General features: G+C 47.0%; 2 protein-coding genes across 5 annotated transcripts in view; one reads left to right on the top strand and one right to left on the bottom strand.

Annotated features, from left to right (window-relative positions):
• Positions 1-19,669, top strand: part of LOC143766195 (uncharacterized) — a 214,136-nt gene that overhangs the window by 149,946 nt on the left and 44,521 nt on the right. The gene's annotated exons all lie outside the window — the stretch shown is intronic.
• LOC143766200 (uncharacterized) overlaps positions 1-19,669 on the bottom strand; it is a 32,853-nt gene that overhangs the window by 12,143 nt on the left and 1,041 nt on the right. For all 4 annotated transcript variants that reach the window (XM_077253689.1, XM_077253686.1, XM_077253688.1 and 1 more), the window contains 5 exons: positions 17,911-18,060; positions 17,605-17,781; positions 17,398-17,521; positions 17,217-17,314; positions 16,928-17,018 (listed from right to left, as the gene is read on the bottom strand). In XM_077253689.1, coding sequence (XP_077109804.1) covers positions 16,928-17,018; positions 17,217-17,314; positions 17,398-17,521; positions 17,605-17,781; positions 17,911-17,988 — 568 coding nt within the window. In that variant the 5' untranslated portion in view covers positions 17,989-18,060. The remainder of the gene's footprint in view (positions 1-16,927; positions 17,019-17,216; positions 17,315-17,397; positions 17,522-17,604; positions 17,782-17,910; positions 18,061-19,669) is intronic.

Here is a 19,669-nt window from a genome sequence, read left to right as displayed (position 1 = left end):
CAGGGAGAGGAGGCCTTTTAAAACCAATTTGGCATCCGGTTCTCCTTCCTTCAAACCCTCCGCTTTACCTGCCCCGGAGCCAATGCAGGTAGATCGTGTCAAATTGTCGGAGCAGCGACGTAAGGAGAGGTTGGCACGGGGCTTGTGTCTCTACTGCGGAGGGGTCAATCATTTCCTACGTTCCTGTCCAGAGAGGCCGGGAAACTCCTCCACCTAGGCCAGGTAAGAGAGGCCTTCCTAGGTGACCCTAATCCCTCTCTACCCTTAACCATCTCAGCTTTGATTGTCTTAGGTCGGGAGCGCAGGTCTGTGGAGGCATATGTGGACTCGGGTGCGGCTGGTAACTTCATTCGTGAGGACGTGGTGAACCAGTTTCAGATACCAGTGGTTGCCCTTGAGACTCCGCGTCAAATCTCTGCAGTAGACGGCAAACCGCTTTCTGTCCCCATTAAAATGGTTACCCTCGAGTTGGAGATGCAGATAGGAGCTCTACACCGGGAGAAGATAGCATTTTATGTTTTGCCCTACCTGTCTCATGCTCTACTGTTGGGTTTACCTTGGCTCAGGTCGCACGAGCCAGTTCTGGATTGGCGCTCTGGGGAGATTCTCCGATGGGGGCATGGTTGTCATGAACATTGTCTGCAGTCCGTTTCCCGTTCTGTCCGCCCTCAAGCATCCGTCAATCCTCCAAATCTTCCTTCTGCCTACCTTTCGTTTGCCGACGTCTTTGATAAGAAGGATGCAGAGATTCTTCCTCCTCATCGAACTTTCGACTGTCCAATCGAGCTAATCCCTGGAGTTTCTCTTCCTAAAGGAAGAACCTATCCTTTGTCTCCAGCCGAGACCACAGCCATGTCTGAGTACATCCGAGAAAATCTAGCGAAGGGGTTCATCCGAAAGTCATCTTCCCCGGCTGGAGCCGGTTTCTTCTTCGTCCGGAAGAAGGATGGATCCCTTCGGCCTTGTATTGACTACCGGGGCCTGAATGCCATCACGGTCAAGAACAGATATCCCCTACCTCTGATCCCTGAGCTTTTCGACCGTTTGAGGGGAGCCCGAATTTTTTCCAAACTAGATCTGAGAGGGGCCTATAATTTGGTCCGAATTCGCGCTGGAGACGAGTGGAAGACCGCCTTTAACACTCGAGATGGTCATTATGAGTACCTAGTCATGCCTTTTGGTCTCTGTAATGCCCCAGCAGTCTTCCAGGAATTCGTGAATGAGATCTTCCGTGACTTATTGTATTCCTGTGTTGTTGTATACCTAGATGACATCCTTATTTTTTCTCCCGACTTGTCCTCCCACAGGAGAAGCGTCCGTCTAGTTCTACAACGTCTTCGGGAGAATCGTCTCTATGCGAAGATTGAGAAATGTTTGTTCGAACAAACCTCCTTGCCCTTCCTGGGGTACATTATCTCTGACTTAGGGTTGAAGATGGACCCAGAGAAATTGTCTGCTGTTCTCAAGTGGCCCCGTCCCGTTGGAGTCAAGGCCATCCAACGATTTTTAGGCTTCGCGAACTACTACAGACAGTTCGTCCCACATTTCTCTTCTGTGACTAAACCTCTTGTCGTCCTTACCCGGAAAGAAGCTAAACCAAACGTTTGGCCTCAGGAGGCTGAAGACGCCTTCCTTTCCTTGAAGCGGGCCTTCGCTTCTGCTCCGGTTCTTCATCGGCCTGTAGCCAGCAGACCCTTCATCCTCGAGGTGGATGCCTCCTCTACTGGTGCCGGGGCGGTCCTCTCTCAACGCTCTCTCTCTGGTCATCTGGTTCCTTGTGGGTTCTTCTCAAAGTCGTTTTCTCCCGCGGAATGCAACTATTCTATTGGAGATCGTGAGTTGCTGGCTATAAAATTGGCTCTACAGGAGTGGCGTTACCTATTGGAGGGAGCCATTCATCCCTTTGCAATTTTCACTGATCACAAGAACTTGGCCTACATTCAATCCGCTCAGAGACTCAATTCCAGGCAAGCTAGGTGGTCTTTGTTCTTTTCTCGTTTTGATTTCAAACTGCATTTTCGTCCCGGAGACAAGAACACTAAAGCTGATGCTCTCTCTCGGTCCTTGCAATCTCCCGAGACGGAGGAAGCCCCTTCTCACATCATCGATCCTGCTAAATTCATTATGGTAGCTCCTTCAAATCTCCACTCAGTTCCGCCTGGCAAAACTTTTGTCCCGTGTGACAAGAGAACAGAGGTATTACGTTGGGGACATTCCTCTAAGATTGCTGGACATGTCGGTACTAAGAAGACGTTTCTTCTTCTCTCCCGATATTATTGGTGGCCATCCCTACGACATGATGTTTCTGAGTTCGTAGCCTCCTGCATGACCTGTGCTAGAAACAAGGTACCCAGAGAACTACCTTCTGGTCTTCTACATCCTTTACCCGTTCCTGAAGCCCCTTGGCAACAGATAGCCATGGATTTTGTCACAGATTTGCCTCGCTCCTCTGGCTGTACAACCATCCTTGTAGTTGTGGATCGCTTCTCCAAGATGGCCCACTTCATTCCCTTACCAGGACTGCCTTCAGCTTCAGAATTGGCAAGAATTTTTTTCCTTCATATCTTCAGATTACATGGGCTTCCTCTGCGAATTGTGTCCGATCGGGGGGTTCAATTTACTTCCAAGTTCTGGAGAGCACTCTGTAAGCTCTTAGGCGTATCCCTGGATTTCTCCTCCGCCTGCCATCCTCAGACCAACGGGCAAGTGGAAAGGATAAATCAAATCTTGACCTCCTATCTACGCAACTTTACCAATGCTCATCACGATGATTGGGTGTCTCTTCTCCCTTGGGCTGAGTTTGCCCATAATAATCATCCTAGTGAGGCCACTTCTAAATCTCCATTTTTTGTGGTCTCCGGTCTAAACCCGGGAGTACCCCTCCCTATGTCTTCTTCTTCGGGTGTACCTGCTGCGGATGCTCTCTCTTCTGAATTTTCTCAAATCTGGCAAGAGACAAAGGAGGCACTCGTTCGGGCCTCTGCCCAAATGAAGAGACACGCTGATAAGAGGAGAAGAGATCTTCCACCATACCGTCCTGGTGATAAAGTCTGGCTTTCTACTAAACATATCCGTTTGAAGATCCCTTCTTACAAGTTGGCTCCCCGATACATCGGCCCCTTCGAGATTCTGGGACGTATCAACGACGTCGCTTACAAATTGAGGTTGCCGGCTTCGCTCCGAGTCCCGAATGCCTTCCATGTCTCGCTCCTGAAGCCTCTCGTCCTTAATCGGTTCTGTCCTGCACCACTTGACTCTCCTTTGCCTCTAGGCAGTGACAAGGATTTCGAAGTAAGGGATATTCTGGCCATGAAGAGGGTTAGAGGGAGAGTCTTCTACCTTATTGATTGGAGAGGGTTTGGTCCTGAAGAGAGGTCTTGGGAACCTAGGGAGAACATTAATGCCCCACGGATTCTAAATAGATTTTGGGCCAGCCTCAGAGGGGGGAGTCTTAAGAGGGGGGGTACTGTCATACCCGCTGCTGCAGCTCCTGCTCCTGTCGGCTCTTCCCGCTGCAGCCGCCGCCCTCTGCGCCGCGCCGGTTCTCCGGTTCCTCCTGCTGTCTTGCCCGCTGCTGCGGCTCCTGCTCCTGCCGGCTCTTCCCGCGGTAGTCGCCGCTCACTGCGCCGCGCCGGTTCCCTGGTTCCTTCTCCTGCTGTCCGGGGATTCCGGCGTGGTGTCCGCGCTTCCTCTCTCCCTGCGTCTGCCCCGCACATGCGCCTTAGGACGCGGGCGCCCGCCCCTCTCTCCTCTTAACCTCTTCCACGCTTCCCCTTCCTCCTATCAGGTCCCTCCCACGGCTATATCAGGCGGCTCCTCCATAATGGAGGCGCCTGATTATTATTGTGCTCATTGTGCTTTAACTCAGGTCCCTGTGGTTCAGTCTCCTGCCCGTTCCTGTCTATTCCAGCGCTTGCAGTCCTATCCCCTAGTTTTTCCCTTCCTCCATTCCCCTTGCCTGCCTTCGGTTCTCTTCACCTTCCTTCCGTTTGTTTTCTGTTGTCATACCTAACCTGCCTTCCTTGAGCCGTCCCTCTTGGCATCAGCTGTTGCGGTACTCGACCTCCTTTGGCCTGCTCCCAACTGTCCCTGTATAGGGGTAGCCCTCCGGGCCCGCTCGCCCTTGGGTGCGTCAGTACCGTGACCCAGAGGGTCCACTCTCTGTCCGCCTCCTCGGACATCACATGCTGTAATATTGTCCTTCCCTCTGATGTGAACTTCGGATAATGAAAGGATGTTCTCCTCTGTGAGGCTGAAAATCCGCTTGGTAATCTGCATTAGGGAACAGGAATTTGTGCCCTCCTGATGATTCAGGTATGCGACCGTGACCTGGTTGTCCGTAAGAATCTTTACACGGGACCCTGTAGGAATGGTAGGAGACTTTGTAATGCATTCTCTACTGTCAAGAGCTCCCACATGTTTGAGGAGACTTCCTTTTCTACCACCGACCATGTTCCCTGGACCAGATGGTTGTCCAGATGAGCTCCCCACCCCTTGGGACTGGCGTCTGTGGTGACTACCCTGGTGATGTGAGGAAACCAAGGGACCCCCTCCTGAAGGGATACTATTTCTAACCACCAGTGGAATGAATGTATTACTTCCCAAGGAAGTGTCAGTGTACCTTCCTACCTTCCAGATAACCCCGTAAGGAACGTTGGCTTTTCAACACGTACCACTGAAACTCCCTTGAGTGGATCTGGGCCCATCTTACTGCCGGGATGCAAGAGGTGAGGGACATAGCGTTTCTGAGGGACATCACCAGCTCTTGTATTGACCTGGAGAGGAGACTGAATAATACTTTTCCTTCTTTTGATCAAGTAGGAGACACTCCTGCTGGCACGAGTCAAGTAATAGCCCCAGAAAGATATGTGTCCTTTGTGGGTCTATCCTTGATTTTTCTAGGTTTAAACACCAACCTAAGCCTTCTAAGATGGTGGCAAGCTCTCTCACCTGACTGAATGAATGACCCACTATTAGGAAATCGTCCAAGTATGGGATGACCAGTCTGTTTCTTTCTCTGAGGTGGGCAGTAATCTCCGCTATTAGCTTCGTGAACACATAAGGAACTACTGTCAGGCCAAAGGGGAGGGCACTGTGCCTTGTGGTCCCCCATACTATACTGCTACTCTGAGAAACCTCCGAAATGCTGCGTGTATTGGAACATGGTAATATGCATCTTTCAGGTCCAGGATGGCCATATAGCAACCAAAAAAGAACAGTTGTATTGCTGGCCTTATTGACTCCATCTTGAACTTGGGAATCTTCAAGAACTTGTTCAGGCCTTTGAGGTTGATAATTGTTCTGTATGAGCCATCCAGCATCTTTATCATAAACCTTTCGCTTCTTCTCCTAATGGAACATCCTGCAGAACTTTCTTCTTTAGGAGCCTTTGTATCTCTGATTCCAGGGCTACTTGCTCCGAGATGGATACCTGTCTGGTGGATATCTCAGGAACTCCAGCTTTAACCCTGATCTTACCAGGCTGAGAATCCCAAGTGCTGGCCTCATAGCGCCTGCTGATGACTCCCAGGTAGCCTTGAAAAAGGTGTCAACCTTTCTATCGAGGGAGATCTTTCAGTAATCCAGCATCCTCAAAGGGAAGGAATGATCTCCTTGAGGTCTTGGATACAGGGACATCCAATTTTGGCGCTTTATTCCAGGACCAGGTAGCCTCTTCCTCAAAGGGGTACATTGTTTTAAAGGAGGATGGCAGGGGGCCCTTCTTGTCTGGCCTTTTACATTCCTAATTAATGAGATCCAGCACCTTCTCATTCATAGGGAAGGATCTACACTTTTTCCTGTCCAAGGTCCCAAACATTACATCCCGGACAGATTTTTTAGCATTCTGATCGACTAGACTCATTGTGGACCTCATGGCCTTAACTAGGGTGAAGTAATAGCCCGCTCCCAAGTGGTCTTCCGATGAGGATGACTCCGAAGAATTCAGCAGAACCCCCTCATCCGAGTATATAGCTAATGATGTAGGAGACATCTTTGCCCTATCTCTTTGTGGTGTATCCTCTGAGAGACTAGGACCTTAATGAATTTTCTACCTCCATCCTGATGAGGGTTCTTAGGGTGGAGAAAACAGTAATTAGACCTACCTAATTGTATTTCCAGGAATCCATCCTGACAGCACCATGGAGGTCATCCTTCTTATCCTCACAGGGACAAGAAACAACAAGAGGTTAAAAGGACCCTCCCATCTCCACCCCTCAGTGTCTTTTCAAAGTACCACATCTGGATGGATGAAACATAAATGTATTAATTATTCTTTATACAAACGTTACGTCACATTAGTATTGAATTTCTCAGAAGGGAGGGAACTAGCAGTGCTGTCAGGATGGATTCCTGGAAATACAATTACCAGAAGGTCTAATTACTGTTTTCTAGTTCACCAATCCTGACAGCACCATGTAGAATACCAAAGTATGATGATCTAGGGTGGGACCACTGCATCAAGAACCTTCCTGCCGAAGGCCTGTTGTCCTGAGACTACGTTTAGCTTATAATGCCTCGAGAAAGTATTCAGACTCGACCATGTTGCGACCCTATATATCTGATCCACTGAATCCCCCCTTTTTCTGCCCATGAAGTAGCTATGGCCCTAGTTGAATGGGCCCTAAGAGTCTCCGGGGGAGATCTTCCTTCAACCTTGTTGGCTAGACCAATTTTGGATCTGATCCACCTAGCAACTGTGCATTTGGCTGCTTTTTACCCCTATTTGAACCCCTATATTGCACGAACAAGTTTGTGTCCTGTCTCCAGTCCCTCGTTGCCTCCTTTGGGAAAGGATTCCTCCTTCGGGTTCCTAGGTTGCTGGCAGAAGGAGGGGAGAATGACTTCCTGGTTCATGTTTGGGGTTGATACCACCTTTGTGAGGAACGCAGGGTCGGGCCTCAATACCAGTCGGTCCTCAAATATAAATAAGGTTCTTGGATAGATATGGCCTGTAATTTCCCTATTCTTTTGGCCGGTGTGATTGCTACCAGGAAAGCAGTTTTAAATGAGAGCCCACTAATGTTCATATCATTTGCTGGTTCATATGGATGTTTACAGAGCGCGTTTAGCACCAGGTTTAGATCCCAAGGTGGGACAAACTTCCTCACAGAGGGCTTCAGTCTCTGTATAGCTCTAGAGAACCTAGCTATCCAGGGGTGGATAGATAGGGGAGAGTTGAAAAATACACCAAGAGCCGAAATCTGTATCCTTACAGTACTTGGTCTAAGACCCTTATTGAAACCTCGATAAAAATTAGAGAGAAGGACAGCGCCACATTGGTGCGATATCTATTTAAATGCATCTATACATCATCTGACTTTGGAGGAGTAAAACGCCTTCGGTGGTCCCACTTTTTTGAATATGCGCACGAAGCCAAAGTTATATACCTATGGACGCAATATGTCATGCGCACTGGAACCTTTTGTGGAATTGGAGCTAGGACTTGTGCACTGAGCTCAATTGAGACTATGGCATTGCGGACATGCGCACTGAAGTGCCATTCCTGGACTATGATGGGAGGCTTCTGAATAAGGACATGCGCACTGATAGACTGTATTCGGACTTGCGCAATGATGAGCGCTGTGGAACATAGCGCTCGCAATGATCTCTTCTACGGCGGCGTGTGCAGAAGCCCCAGATTGGGCCCTCAGTGGGCGGATCCTCCATTGGGACATGTGCGGTGGTGGTGGCGTCTGTGGGCCTGTGCGGTGGTGGGCGCTGCATGCTGGGTACAGTGCGGTCACATGGGATCAGCGCTGTTGCCTGATTGGGCTGCGCCTATCCTGCACACACCTACAGAGCCATAGCAACCGCCGATGCATTGCCCTAATAGGATGATGGAGTTTGTTTACATTTGGGAAGCCGGGTGCGTGTGTATTGTATTTATGAGGTGGGTTGTGATAAGGGGAGTGATCAAGGGGTGATTTTTTTATATGTGGGTAGGGTGAATATAGATTGCTGTATATTTTGTAATGTTTTTATGTATTTCTATGGAGTTTGTAATACTGTTGGTTTTTTCTATCTGAACATAGCACCCCTATTGGTTGTTTGTTAACTAAGGGGGTGGTCTTAATGATATATAATGGTGGTTGAAATGTGACTGTACTGTGCTTGAAAAAGGTCCTCGGACCGTAACGTTGCCGCAGGAGGCAGAATAAAGTGTATTGCTGTCTGTCACTTCCTGGTGTGGCGCTGTCCTTCTCTCTAATTTTTATCGTGGACTCTTCTACTGGGATGGACCCCCTGGTGTGGACGTGCGCCCCGATGTCCATGGAGACAATGTCAGTATTGGGTGCGGTTTGACTTATTTTTGTTGGATTCTTTCCTTATTGAAACCTGTCTGCAGGAAATCAAGAATGTTGGGGATGTCCAGGCAAGATGTATCTACCGATGATTCCCTGCAATAAATGCAGAAGCACTTCCAGATCGTATTATATACTGTATTCAAAGGCACTGCAGGAAAGAAAAGCGCAATAGGTTCTTATCCGATGGAGATTTCAAGATATAAATGAGATTGCACTCACCTGATGTTTCCAATAAATATAGCATGAAAAAAAACTCCTCAGAGTTTAAAAGCTGCCGCAGATCCACTGGTCACACTAGTGACCGATTCAGGATATTCAAATTAAGGTTTTTGTGGATATCATCCGCACTGCTGTAGAAATGAATGTCCAAGCGTATTGGAGATAAAGATGACGGTTTATTCTCAACGCGTTTCAAAGTCACTAGGACTTCTTCCTCACTGTGTAGTGTAGCATCTTCCTGAGGAAGAAGTCTTAGTGACTTTGAAACGCGTTGAGCATAAACCATCATCTTTATCTCCAATACGCCTGGACATTAATTTCTACAGGAGCGCGGATGATATAAAAAAAAACCCTTAATTTGAATATATACTGTATAGCAGAGGTCACAGGTTTTCTGCTTATTTGAAGGGTAGATATCACTTCGTCAGACAATCCTCTTGACTTCAGAACCTGCCTCTCAGGATCCATGCTGATAGTTGAAGACTGTCCAGATTGTGGTGCAGAACTGGGCCCTTGTAGAGGAGGCCTCTTCTCTTTGGAAGGAGGATGGGGTCTTCTTCCGCCAATTTTCTCAGCACAGGGAACCAACTCCTCTTTGGCCAGAAGGGCACCACCAAGATGATCTTTGCCGTTTCTTCCTGCACTTTCCTCAGCACTCTCGGAACCAGAGGAAGGGGGAGAAACACATAGGACAGCCCCTCTCCCCATGGTTGGGATAGTGCGTCGACTCATGCTGAACCGTCTAGAGGGTTTAAGGAGAAAAATTCTGACCTTCACATTTTCTCTGGATGCAAACAGATCCACTCATGGCACCCTCCAGCATTGACACAGCATACTGAACACTCCCTCATTCAGTTCCCACTCCGTGGGGGATAACTTCTGCCTGCTCAAGAAGTCTGCCACCTTGTTCCTGGATCCTTCCAAGTGTACTGTAAAGATGGATAGGACCGTCCTTTCTGCCCATTTGAAGATCTTCCTGGCCAGGTGTTGCAGGGTAGGATGTTTGGTCCCCCTTGATGACCTAAGAACACCACTGCTGTCACGTTGTCGGACAGGATTTTTATATATTTGTCTCTGACCATCGACTGGACCTGAAGTAGTACCTTCCATACTGCATACAGTTCCCTGAAGTTCAAAGATCTGGATCCCTTCTCTGGACTCCATTCTCCCTGGAAATATCTTTCTTCCACATGGCCGCCTGTTGTGAATTCTGCTTTTGGGTTCCCTCCGGTGGTAGTAGGTGGTAATGCAGTTGTCCCTGGGTTGCAGTCCTGGTCAGGTGTGTCTGCTGATTGCAGTTCTGACTGGGGTATTTAGGTGTGCAGGATTCATTAGTCCTTGCCAGTTGTCAATTGTTGTTGGGAGGTGTTGGACCTCTGCCTGGTTTCTCCTGCCTTTCTGCCAAAGCAGCAAAGATAAGTGTCTGGTTTCTTTTTCTGTGGCACACATGCTGTGTGCTTCACAATTCAGTGCTATTCTTGCGTTTTCTTGTCCAGCTTAGATTGTGTCAGTATTTTCTCAGTCTTGTTGGATTCTCTGGAGTGGCAGATATACATTCCATGTCTTTAGTTAGATTGTGGAACTTTTTGTATTATCTGCTGTGGATATTTTTGGAAGGGTTTTAATACTGACCGCCTAGTAATCTGTCCTATCCTTTCCTATTTAGCTAGAGTGGCCTCTTTTGCTAAATCCTGTTTTCTACCTGCGTGTGTCTATTCTTCTCCTACTCACAGTCATTATTCGTGGGGGCTGCCTATCCTTTGGGGGTCTGCTCTGAGGCAAGGTAGCATTCCTATTTCCATCTATAGGGGTATTTAGTCCTCCAGCTGTGTCGAGGTGTCTAGGGTTTGTTGGGCACACCCCACGGCTACTTCTAGTTGCGGTGTTAGTTCAGGATTTGCGGTCAGTACAGGTTCCACCGACTCCAGAGAAAGTTTCATGCGGCTCCAAGGTCACCGGATCATAACAGCCGCCCCAGCCTAACTGACTTGCGTCGGTGGTGATCACGATACACGGGGCGAGAATCCAGGGAACTTCCGGAGTGGTCCACCAGCGTAGAATTCCTTCACCGGGAGAGATAGGGGCATTACAGTGTCCAGCGACATTTGACGTTTGTCCCAGGCAGATAGAACCGCGCCCTGGAGCTCTCGTGAGTGGAACTGACTCCACCGTACACAGGAGATACAAGAGGTCATCAGTCCCTGGATTCTCATCGCTTCTCTGATGGAGCAGCGCCTTTCTGTAAATTGGTGGATTCTTTCTCTGCTCTGCTTCTCTTCTGGTAAAAAAGATGTTCTTATTTGGGAGTCTAGCAGAACCCCAAGGAATCACTTTCTGGATTCTGGAACAAGATCTGACTTTCCCCAATTTATGACCCATCCCAGCCTCTGAAGCATGGAAATCGAGGTCTGGTAGTGCTCCCTGAGCTGTTCTTCAGAGCTGGCTATGATCAGGAAGTCATCTAGGTAGGGGACTATGATGATGTCCCGTTTCCTTAGACAGGTGACTAACTCTGCCACAAGCTTGGTAAATACTCTGGGTGGCAAAGCCAAGACAAAGGGAAGACAATGGAACTGGTAGTGACGGACTCTCCCCTATACTCTCAGAGCAAACCTTAGGAATCTCTGGAATGAGGCATGGACGGGAAGATGATAGTACTTTTTTTTTTTTAAGTCTAGGATACACATCACCGCATTCCTGTCTATAAGAGGAATCATAGATCTGATGGATTGCATCTTGAATTTCCTGTATTTTATCCATTGGTTTAGAGGCTTTAAATTTATTATTGTCCTGCTCTCTCATGAGGGTTTCTTTATCGAGAAGAGGCTGGAGTACTGGCCCTTGCATTTTTCCTGCTCGGGGACCGGGACCACCTCTTCGATTTTTAGTAGATCCTGGATGACTGTCCACATGGGGGAAGTGGCTGGCTGAAGGCGGGAGTTTGTTATTATGAACCTTTCTGGGGGTAGTTGGGTGAACTCTATTTTGTAACCATGGGAGACTATCCCCAAAATCCACTGATTTTCTGAGATCCCAGGAACCGCCCTAGCCGTCCTCCCACTCTCATGACATCACTTTCAGCTTGAGCCTGACGCTGAACCAAAAATGGAGTTCTTACCCCTACCTCCCTCGGGGTAGCTCCATCTGCCCATTTTGCCCTTTCCCTTATAGCATGACTTCTGGCTAGGTTGGAGCCTACGAAAGGGCTGTTATTTCTTTGGTTTCTCCTTGGGAACTCTTTCGTTTTGTCTGATGCCTTTTCTAGAATATCATCCAGAACAGGCCCAAACACTTTATTACCCAAGAAGAAAATGGAACAGAGCTTGTTTTTGGACTGTGTGTCCCCAGACCAAGTCTTTAGCCAGAAAGCCCTCCGGGCGGCATTGGTTAAAGACCCATTCCTGGCTGCGAATCATGCAGATTCTACTGAGGCGTCAGCCATGAATCCGGTCGCCAGTTTCAGGAGGGAAAGGGATTTTAGGATAGTGTCCCTGGGGGTCTTAGACCTCAAGTGTTCCTCCAAGTCGTCGACCCATAAATGCATAGATCGAGCCATCGAGGTTGCTGCGATGTTAGCCCAGATTATGGCTGCCGAGGTTTCCAAGGTTCTCTTTAGGAGGCAGACCGCCTTCCGGTCCATGGGTTCTTTCAGGCTGGAGGAGTCTTCAAACGGAATTGAGGTTCTCTTTGCCACCTTGGCTACCGGAACGTTGATCTTGGGGATGTCTTCCCAGGATTTGATGTCTTCCTGATCAAAGGGTAGGCGAAGTTTGAAGTCTCTAGGAATAACCAGTCTTTTCTCCGCGTCTTCCCATTCCTACATGATCATTGACCAGATGTGGCTGTTGACCGGGAATACTGTGTTTCTTTGGGATCGTTACCTCCCAAACATCTCGTCCTGTACAGAGAGGGGTTTGGGGGTTTTCTCCACCTGCATGGTATTTCGTACCGCACGGAGGAGTTCATCTGTGTACTCGGAGGAAAAGTGATATATATTCCCTCCCTCTGGTGTGTCAGAAAATTCTTCCCCGTCTTCCTGGTCAGATTCATCTGACATCATCTCTTCTTCAGAGGACACTTCTATTTCCCTTGGTCTTTTACGGGAACCACCCTGGGATTCGAGCTGTGAGGTATGTCTGTATACCATTCCAGAAATTGAGGCCTGGACCTCCTCTCTGATTATGGACCTCTCTGATAATCTTTGTAGTGCAGGGTTCACAAAGGTGCTTCTGCCAGGTATCTGGTGGTTTGATGTTACAGATAGCACATCTTCTACCCTTCATTGACTTTTTGCTATCCTTCTTAGGAGTTGCCGAGAAAGGTGTTTCCCCATAGAATACACAGAGTAGATGCCATGTGTTTCTATGTGTGGGGCAAGGGCTTAGCGTGGGTGTCTTTTTACAAGCTTACTTACATGCCCATGGCTCTATTCCAAGCCAATGTCAGTCTTAGCAGAATATTCCATCCACAAGCTTGGTGAATATCCTAAGCATACAGTAGGGCAGCCTACACACGTTTCAGTGCCCTATTGATACGATACCAATCTCGGATTTCTTCTGCTGATGTCCTTGCTGGATCCTCCTTCCTGCATTCCATCGTGGACCGCACGCTGCCCGCAACCCGGAAGTGCTCTACCTGGCTTGCAGAGATTACGTCGCCAGAAGTGCACCCGCAGTGCTTCAGCGTGCCGGAGGCAGACGCCGGAGCTTAGAGCCTCCAGGCAGGAGGAAGCGTCTCACAACTCAGGAGCAGTGCTCACCGAGGTAGGCTGAGGTAGGCTGAGGGACCCCCCATTGGAGGGTGTCGGACGCAGATTACTTGACAGCAGGAAGGGAAAGGCTGGGCCCCCCGATCCACACTGATCTGCGTGGTACAGCCAGGGATAGGAGCTTCCTCTCATTGTTCCTATCCTCACTGAGACAGGAAAAAGCACTGAGAGGTGGAGATGGGAGGGTACTTTTAACCTCTCGTTTCCTGTCCCAGTGAAGATAAGAAGGACAACCCCCCATGTTGCTGTCAGGATTGGTGAACTGGAAATCTGGGGTCTCATTTGCCACTGTGTCATTGATACGTGCTTGGCACAGCTTTTTGGGCCATGTACTAGCTAGACTCTGACCGCACAGAGAATAGGCTCTGTGCTTTCATTTCCCTGTGCATTTTCTAGAGGGATCCTACCAGAAAAGCAACAGGAAAGAGAAGCAGAAAGGAAGAGAGAGAGTTTTGCATTATTAAAATGACATTCTTGTAGCTCATTCACCACTCAGAGGAAATTGAAGGGTACTGGAACAGGAAGCAGAATGTCGTCCAAAAGGTCTCCTTTAGAGAACGCGGAATCCTCCATCCTAATAGAGCTGTGCCAACTTGTCCTGGAATCTTTGGACCTGCGTGACCCACTGGAGCACCCAATGCTCCTATCCTGGTGTGGTTGAATCTGACGCTGAGGTTGTTGCGGCTGCTCAGGCTCCAAATGCTGCTGCTGTGGCTGCAGTATCTGCTGTTGCTGCCGCTGTGGAGAGGGCTGCTGTGTATCCATGATTACACTGGTGTCCCTGCCTGGCCGGCAATCTACCCTTCAGTACTGTACTGTAGGGGATCTGCTGGCCGGAGCGCACCTGCGGTACCTGCCCCCCGGAAGTGCTCCCGGTGAAAAGTCCAGGCCATGTCATCAGAGCGCGACTTCTGGTTTCCATTCGTGCTCTGTGACACCGCCAGGACAAGAGGCTGTCTGCTAACTGTGCGGTGATGGCGCTGCAGACCCCCACACGACCGGACGAGTCGAGGGCTGTGTTATATACTACGTGGCAGTGTTATATACTACATGGGCAGTGTTATATACTACGAGGGCTGTGTTATATACTACGTGGCAGTGTTATATACTACGTGGCTGTGCTATATACTACGTGGGCTGTGCTATATACTACGTGGGCTGTGCTATATACTACGTGGGCTGTGCTATATACTACGTGGGCTGTGCTATATACTACGTGGGCTGTGCTATATACTACGTAGGCTGTGTTATATACTACGTGGGCTGTGTTGTATACTACGTGGACTGTGTTGTATACTACGTGGGCTGTGTTATATACTACGTGGGCTGTGTTATATACTACGTGGGCTGTGTTATATACTACGTGGGCAGTGTTATATACTACGTGGGCAGTGTTATATACTACGTGGCAGTGTTATATACTACGTGGCAGTGTTATATACTACGTGGCAGTGTTACATACTACGTGGCAGTGTTATATACTACGTGGCAGTGTTATATACTACGTGGCAGTGTTATATACTACGTAGGCAGTGTTATATACTACGTGGGCTGTGTTATATACTACGTGGGCAGTGTTATATACTACGTGGCAGTGTTATATACTACGTGCGCAGTGTTATATACTACGTGCGCAGTGTTATATACTACGTGGGCTGTGTTATATACTACGTAGGCAGTGTTACAGTGGGGCAAAAAAGTATTTAGTCAGTCAGCAATAGTGCAAGTTCCACCACTTAAAAAGATGAGAGGCGTCTGTAATTTACATCATAGGTAGACCTCAACTATGGGAGACAAACTGAGAAACAAAAATCCAGAAAATCACATTGTCTGTTTTTTTATCATTTTATTTGCATTTTATGGTGGAAAATAAGTATTTGGTCAGAAACAAACAATCAAGATTTCTGGCTCTCACAGACCTGTAACTTCTTCTTTAAGAGTCTCCTCTTTCCTCCACTCATTACCTGTAGTAATGGCACCTGTTTAAACTTGTTATCAGTATAAAAAGACTCCTGTGCACACCCTCAAACAGTCTGACTCCAAACTCCACTATGGTGAAGACCAAAGAGCTGTCAAAGGACACCAGAAACAAAATTGTAGCCCTGCACCAGGCTGGGAAGACTGAATCTGCAATAGCCAACCAGCTTGGAGTGAAGAAATCAACAGTGGGAGCAATAATTAGAAAATGGAAGACATACAAGACCACTGATAATCTCCCTCGATCTGGGGCTCCACGCAAAATCCCACCCCGTGGGGTCAGAATGATCACAAGAACGGTGAGCAAAAATCCCAGAACCATGCGGGGGGACCTAGTGAATGAACTGCAGAGAGCTGGGACCAATGTAATAAGGCCTACCATAAGTAACACACTACGCCACCATGGACTCAGATCCTGCAGTGCCAGACGTGTCCCACTGCTTAAGCCAGTACATGTCCGGGCCTGTCTGAAGTTTGCTAGAGAGCATTTGGATGATCCAGAGGAGTTTTGGGAGAATGTCCTATGGTCTGATGAAACCAAACTGGAACTGTTTGGTAGAAACACAACTTGTCGTGTTTGGAGGAAAAAGAATACTGAGTTGCATCCATCAAACACCATACCTACTGTAAAGCATGGTGGTGGAAACATCATGCTTTGGGGCTGTTTCTCTGCAAAGGGGCCAGGACGACTGATCCGGGTACATGAAAGAATGAATGGGGCCATGTATCGTGAGATTTTGAGTGCAAACCTCCTTCCATCAGCAAGGGCATTGAAGATGAAACGTGGCTGGGTCTTTCAACATGACAATGATCCAAAGCACACCGCCAGGGCAACGAAGGAGTGGCTTCGTAAGAAGCATTTCAAGGTCCTGGAGTGGCCTAGCCAGTCTCCAGATCTCAACCCTATAGAAAACCTTTGGAGGGAGTTGAAAGTCCGTGTTGCCAAGCGAAAAACCAAAAACATCACTGCTCTAGAGGAGATCTGCATGGAGGAATGGGCCAACATACCAACAACAGTGTGTGGCACCTTGTGAAGACTTGCAGAAAACGTTTGACCTCTGTCATTGCCAACAAAGGATATATTACAAAGTATTGAGATGAAATTTTGTTTCTGACCAAATACTTATTTTCCACCATAATATGCAAATAAAATGTTCAAAAAACAGACAATGTGATTTTCTGGATTTTTTTTCCCAGTTTGTCTCCCATAGTTGAGGTCTACCTATGATGTAAATTACAGACGCCTCTCATCTTTTTAAGTGGTGGAACCTGCACTATTGCTGACTGACTAAATACTTTTTTGCCCCACTGTATGTACTACGTGGGCAGTGTTATATACTACGTGGACAGTGTTATATACTACTTGCGCAGTGTTATATACTGCGTGGGCTGTGTTATATACTACGTGGGCTGTGTTATATACTACGTGGCTCCTATATACTACATGGCTGTGCTATATACTACGTGGCTGTCTGTGTTACATGGCCTCTGCTATATGCTATGTGGCTGCTATATATATATATATATATATACATACATACATACATATTTTAGAATACCCGATGCGTTAGAATCGGGCCACCATCTAGTAGATATATATTCAGCTAGTAAATGTGAAGGTTCTGTGGTTTCTCTGCATCTAGAGGTTACTACTCACCTGCTCTGTTATCTGTAGGAATCTTCTCTTTACTCTGCTCATCATCCCACAGATATGTCTCTGTAGTATTAATATGGGTCAGATCTTCACCCTAAAACAAATATTGTAAAATTTACATACAGATGGGGAAGTCAAATCTATGATCATCTCTAATCCTGCCATCTCCACCATTCTCAATGCACAAGTATAAAACATATAATACTGGTGGATAAAACAAGACTGAACACAAGACCGTCAAAGCCGTCTACACATCGTAGGGGAGATCTCATGACACCTTCTCTCCATCTACCTGATGATCCTGAGGAACACTGAGATTTTCTTGTTTACAATCCTGTGTAAGAAGAGGACGGGGACATCTCTCTGGTGTTGTCCTCTTACTGTATAGCACTGGAGGAAACACATACAGGGACTGATTTCATTGTTTACATACAGATAATTATACATCGTATGAATTTAGTCCTGTCTATTACCTGGTGATGTGAGGGGCTGGGGAACCTCCATTATGACGTCCTCGTACAGTTCTTTGTGTCCTTCTAAATATTCCCACTCCTCCATGGAGAAATAAATGGTGACATCCTGACACCTTATAGGAACCTGACACACACAATGGTACAGTAATCCCCCCGATACCTTCATAAAGTTACTATATAAAGTCCCAGCATTCCCAGCAGTGTCACCTCTCCAGTCAGCAGCTCAATAATTTTGTAGGCGAGATCTAGAATCTTCTGGTCACTGATGTCCGCATGTATCAGGGTGTGAGGTGGAGATCCCGTGACTGGGCCCTGGAGTCTTCCCCATCCCTCAAACACAGGGTCCTGACAGCGCTCACTAGAGGTTTTCACTACCAAGTAATCCTAGTTATTAAGAGACACATTAATAAACCTCACTACAGACATTTCCAGAGTCCTCACCTCTCCAGTTCTGTCCATCTCTTATTCTCATAGATAAGAATGATGTAATGTGACGTCATCAGAATCTCTCACCTCTCCAGTAAGCCGGAAGAGGATCTCTAGGGTGAGGTGTAAAATCCTCTCCGCCATCTTGTCCCTGTCTCTATCCATCCTTGATGGGTCAATCAGGAAAATTCTCTTAGATAGAAGATCTCCACTAAGAGGATCCAATATTGTAGGAACCTAAATGGCAAGAAGATGAACCCATCATAAATAATCCTATGTAATAATACAATTACCGGAGATAATAATAAGAAACATATGAGGAGATATAGAGAAGCGTCTCAATATTTAAGGATTGCGCATGTTACACCTTCACATGAACATGATCAGTATAGGAAATATATCCTATAGGGGGTCATGTGCACTATTGATACTTATAGATTGTGTATTATTGGGATTTCTAGTGGAGAGATGATGGGGGATCCAGTATTTGTGTGAGCCACTTACAGTACACTCAAGGTATGAGAAAAATCAAGTACACACTCTTTGAGTTCTATGGTTCCACTAATTGAGGAATGATAAAAATATCTTCCTTATAACATCTTAAAATTAATTAACTACAAAATAAACAACAAGATATGAATAAGGGGCCCTTATAAACAAACAAGCAGAAAAACAAAAAAAAACATCAAAACAGTAAGTTTATTAATAAATATATTAAAAACAGAGCACTAAAATAAAGCCAAAATAGTCAATAAATCAGGGTAATGAAAAAAACAATGTTGGTACACTGAAAGGAAAATGGGGGCTACACTAGCCCTATAGTTTCCCTTTCTAACCCTAGAATAGCGATATGGCGTCCCCAGTAAAAGAAAATGACAACTTCAAATGAACAACAATGAATGAAACTACGCCAGGTCATTATTTTAATAACAAAAAGTAAAAGCAATCTGTGATAAATTAAGTACACCTCATGACTCAATAGCGTGTAGAATCACCTTTCGCAGCACTAACTTGGAGTAATGGTTTTCTTTACCAGTCTCCCAATGCGCTCTGAAGTAATTTTGGCTCACTTTTCTTTACAAATACTGCTTAAAGGGAACCTGTCACAAGGTTTTACCCTTAAGAGGTAAGCTCTCATACTCATAAACAGCATTCTAATATGTTTTATATATACCACCAATCTGGCCTCCAAGAAAAGAAAAACACCTTTTATTATACTCAACTACGGAGCGGAAGGGTCCATTGGGCATTGCTGGTCTTGATCCGGCGCTTCCCTTCTTCTTGCGATTGCGGTCCTCCTGCACTGCTTCGTGTGGATGATGCGTGCTATGTTATCTGTGCAGTGTCTGGCATCGCACTAATGTGCAGGCGTACTTCTGTCTGCCCTGTCAAGGGCAGAGCAAAGTACTGCTGTGCGCATGCACAGGAAAAGGCCAAAGAGCGCCAGCGCTCCGCCAGAGCAAAGTACACCTGTCCTGTAGCGAGATGGTGGACACTCTGTTGATAATGTAGGACGCATCATCCACATGAAGCGATGTCGTAGGACGGCTATTGCAAATAGAGAGGAGGTGTTGTACCAAGACCAGAGATGCCCATTTGGACCAGACCGCCATGTAGGTGAGCATAATAAAAGGTCATTTTCTTGTCTTGTAGGCCAGATTGGGGGCATACAGATACTGTCCTTACCTCACATGAGAAAAACCCGGTGACAGGTTCCCTTTAAAGTGTTGCCCGGTTAAACAAAGTTATCACTTATCCACTTGTTGTACTGTGGACCCTGTTTGAATGGAGCACAGTACACGTACTCCACTTGTGAGGCACTTATTCCATACGGGACTGCCAAGCA

The sequence above is a fragment of the Ranitomeya variabilis genome, chromosome 4 (assembly GCF_051348905.1).
Source record: "Ranitomeya variabilis isolate aRanVar5 chromosome 4, aRanVar5.hap1, whole genome shotgun sequence".
In the NCBI taxonomy this organism is placed as follows: domain Eukaryota; kingdom Metazoa; phylum Chordata; class Amphibia; order Anura; family Dendrobatidae; genus Ranitomeya; species Ranitomeya variabilis.
This window is presented reverse-complemented; position numbering and strand designations above follow the sequence as displayed.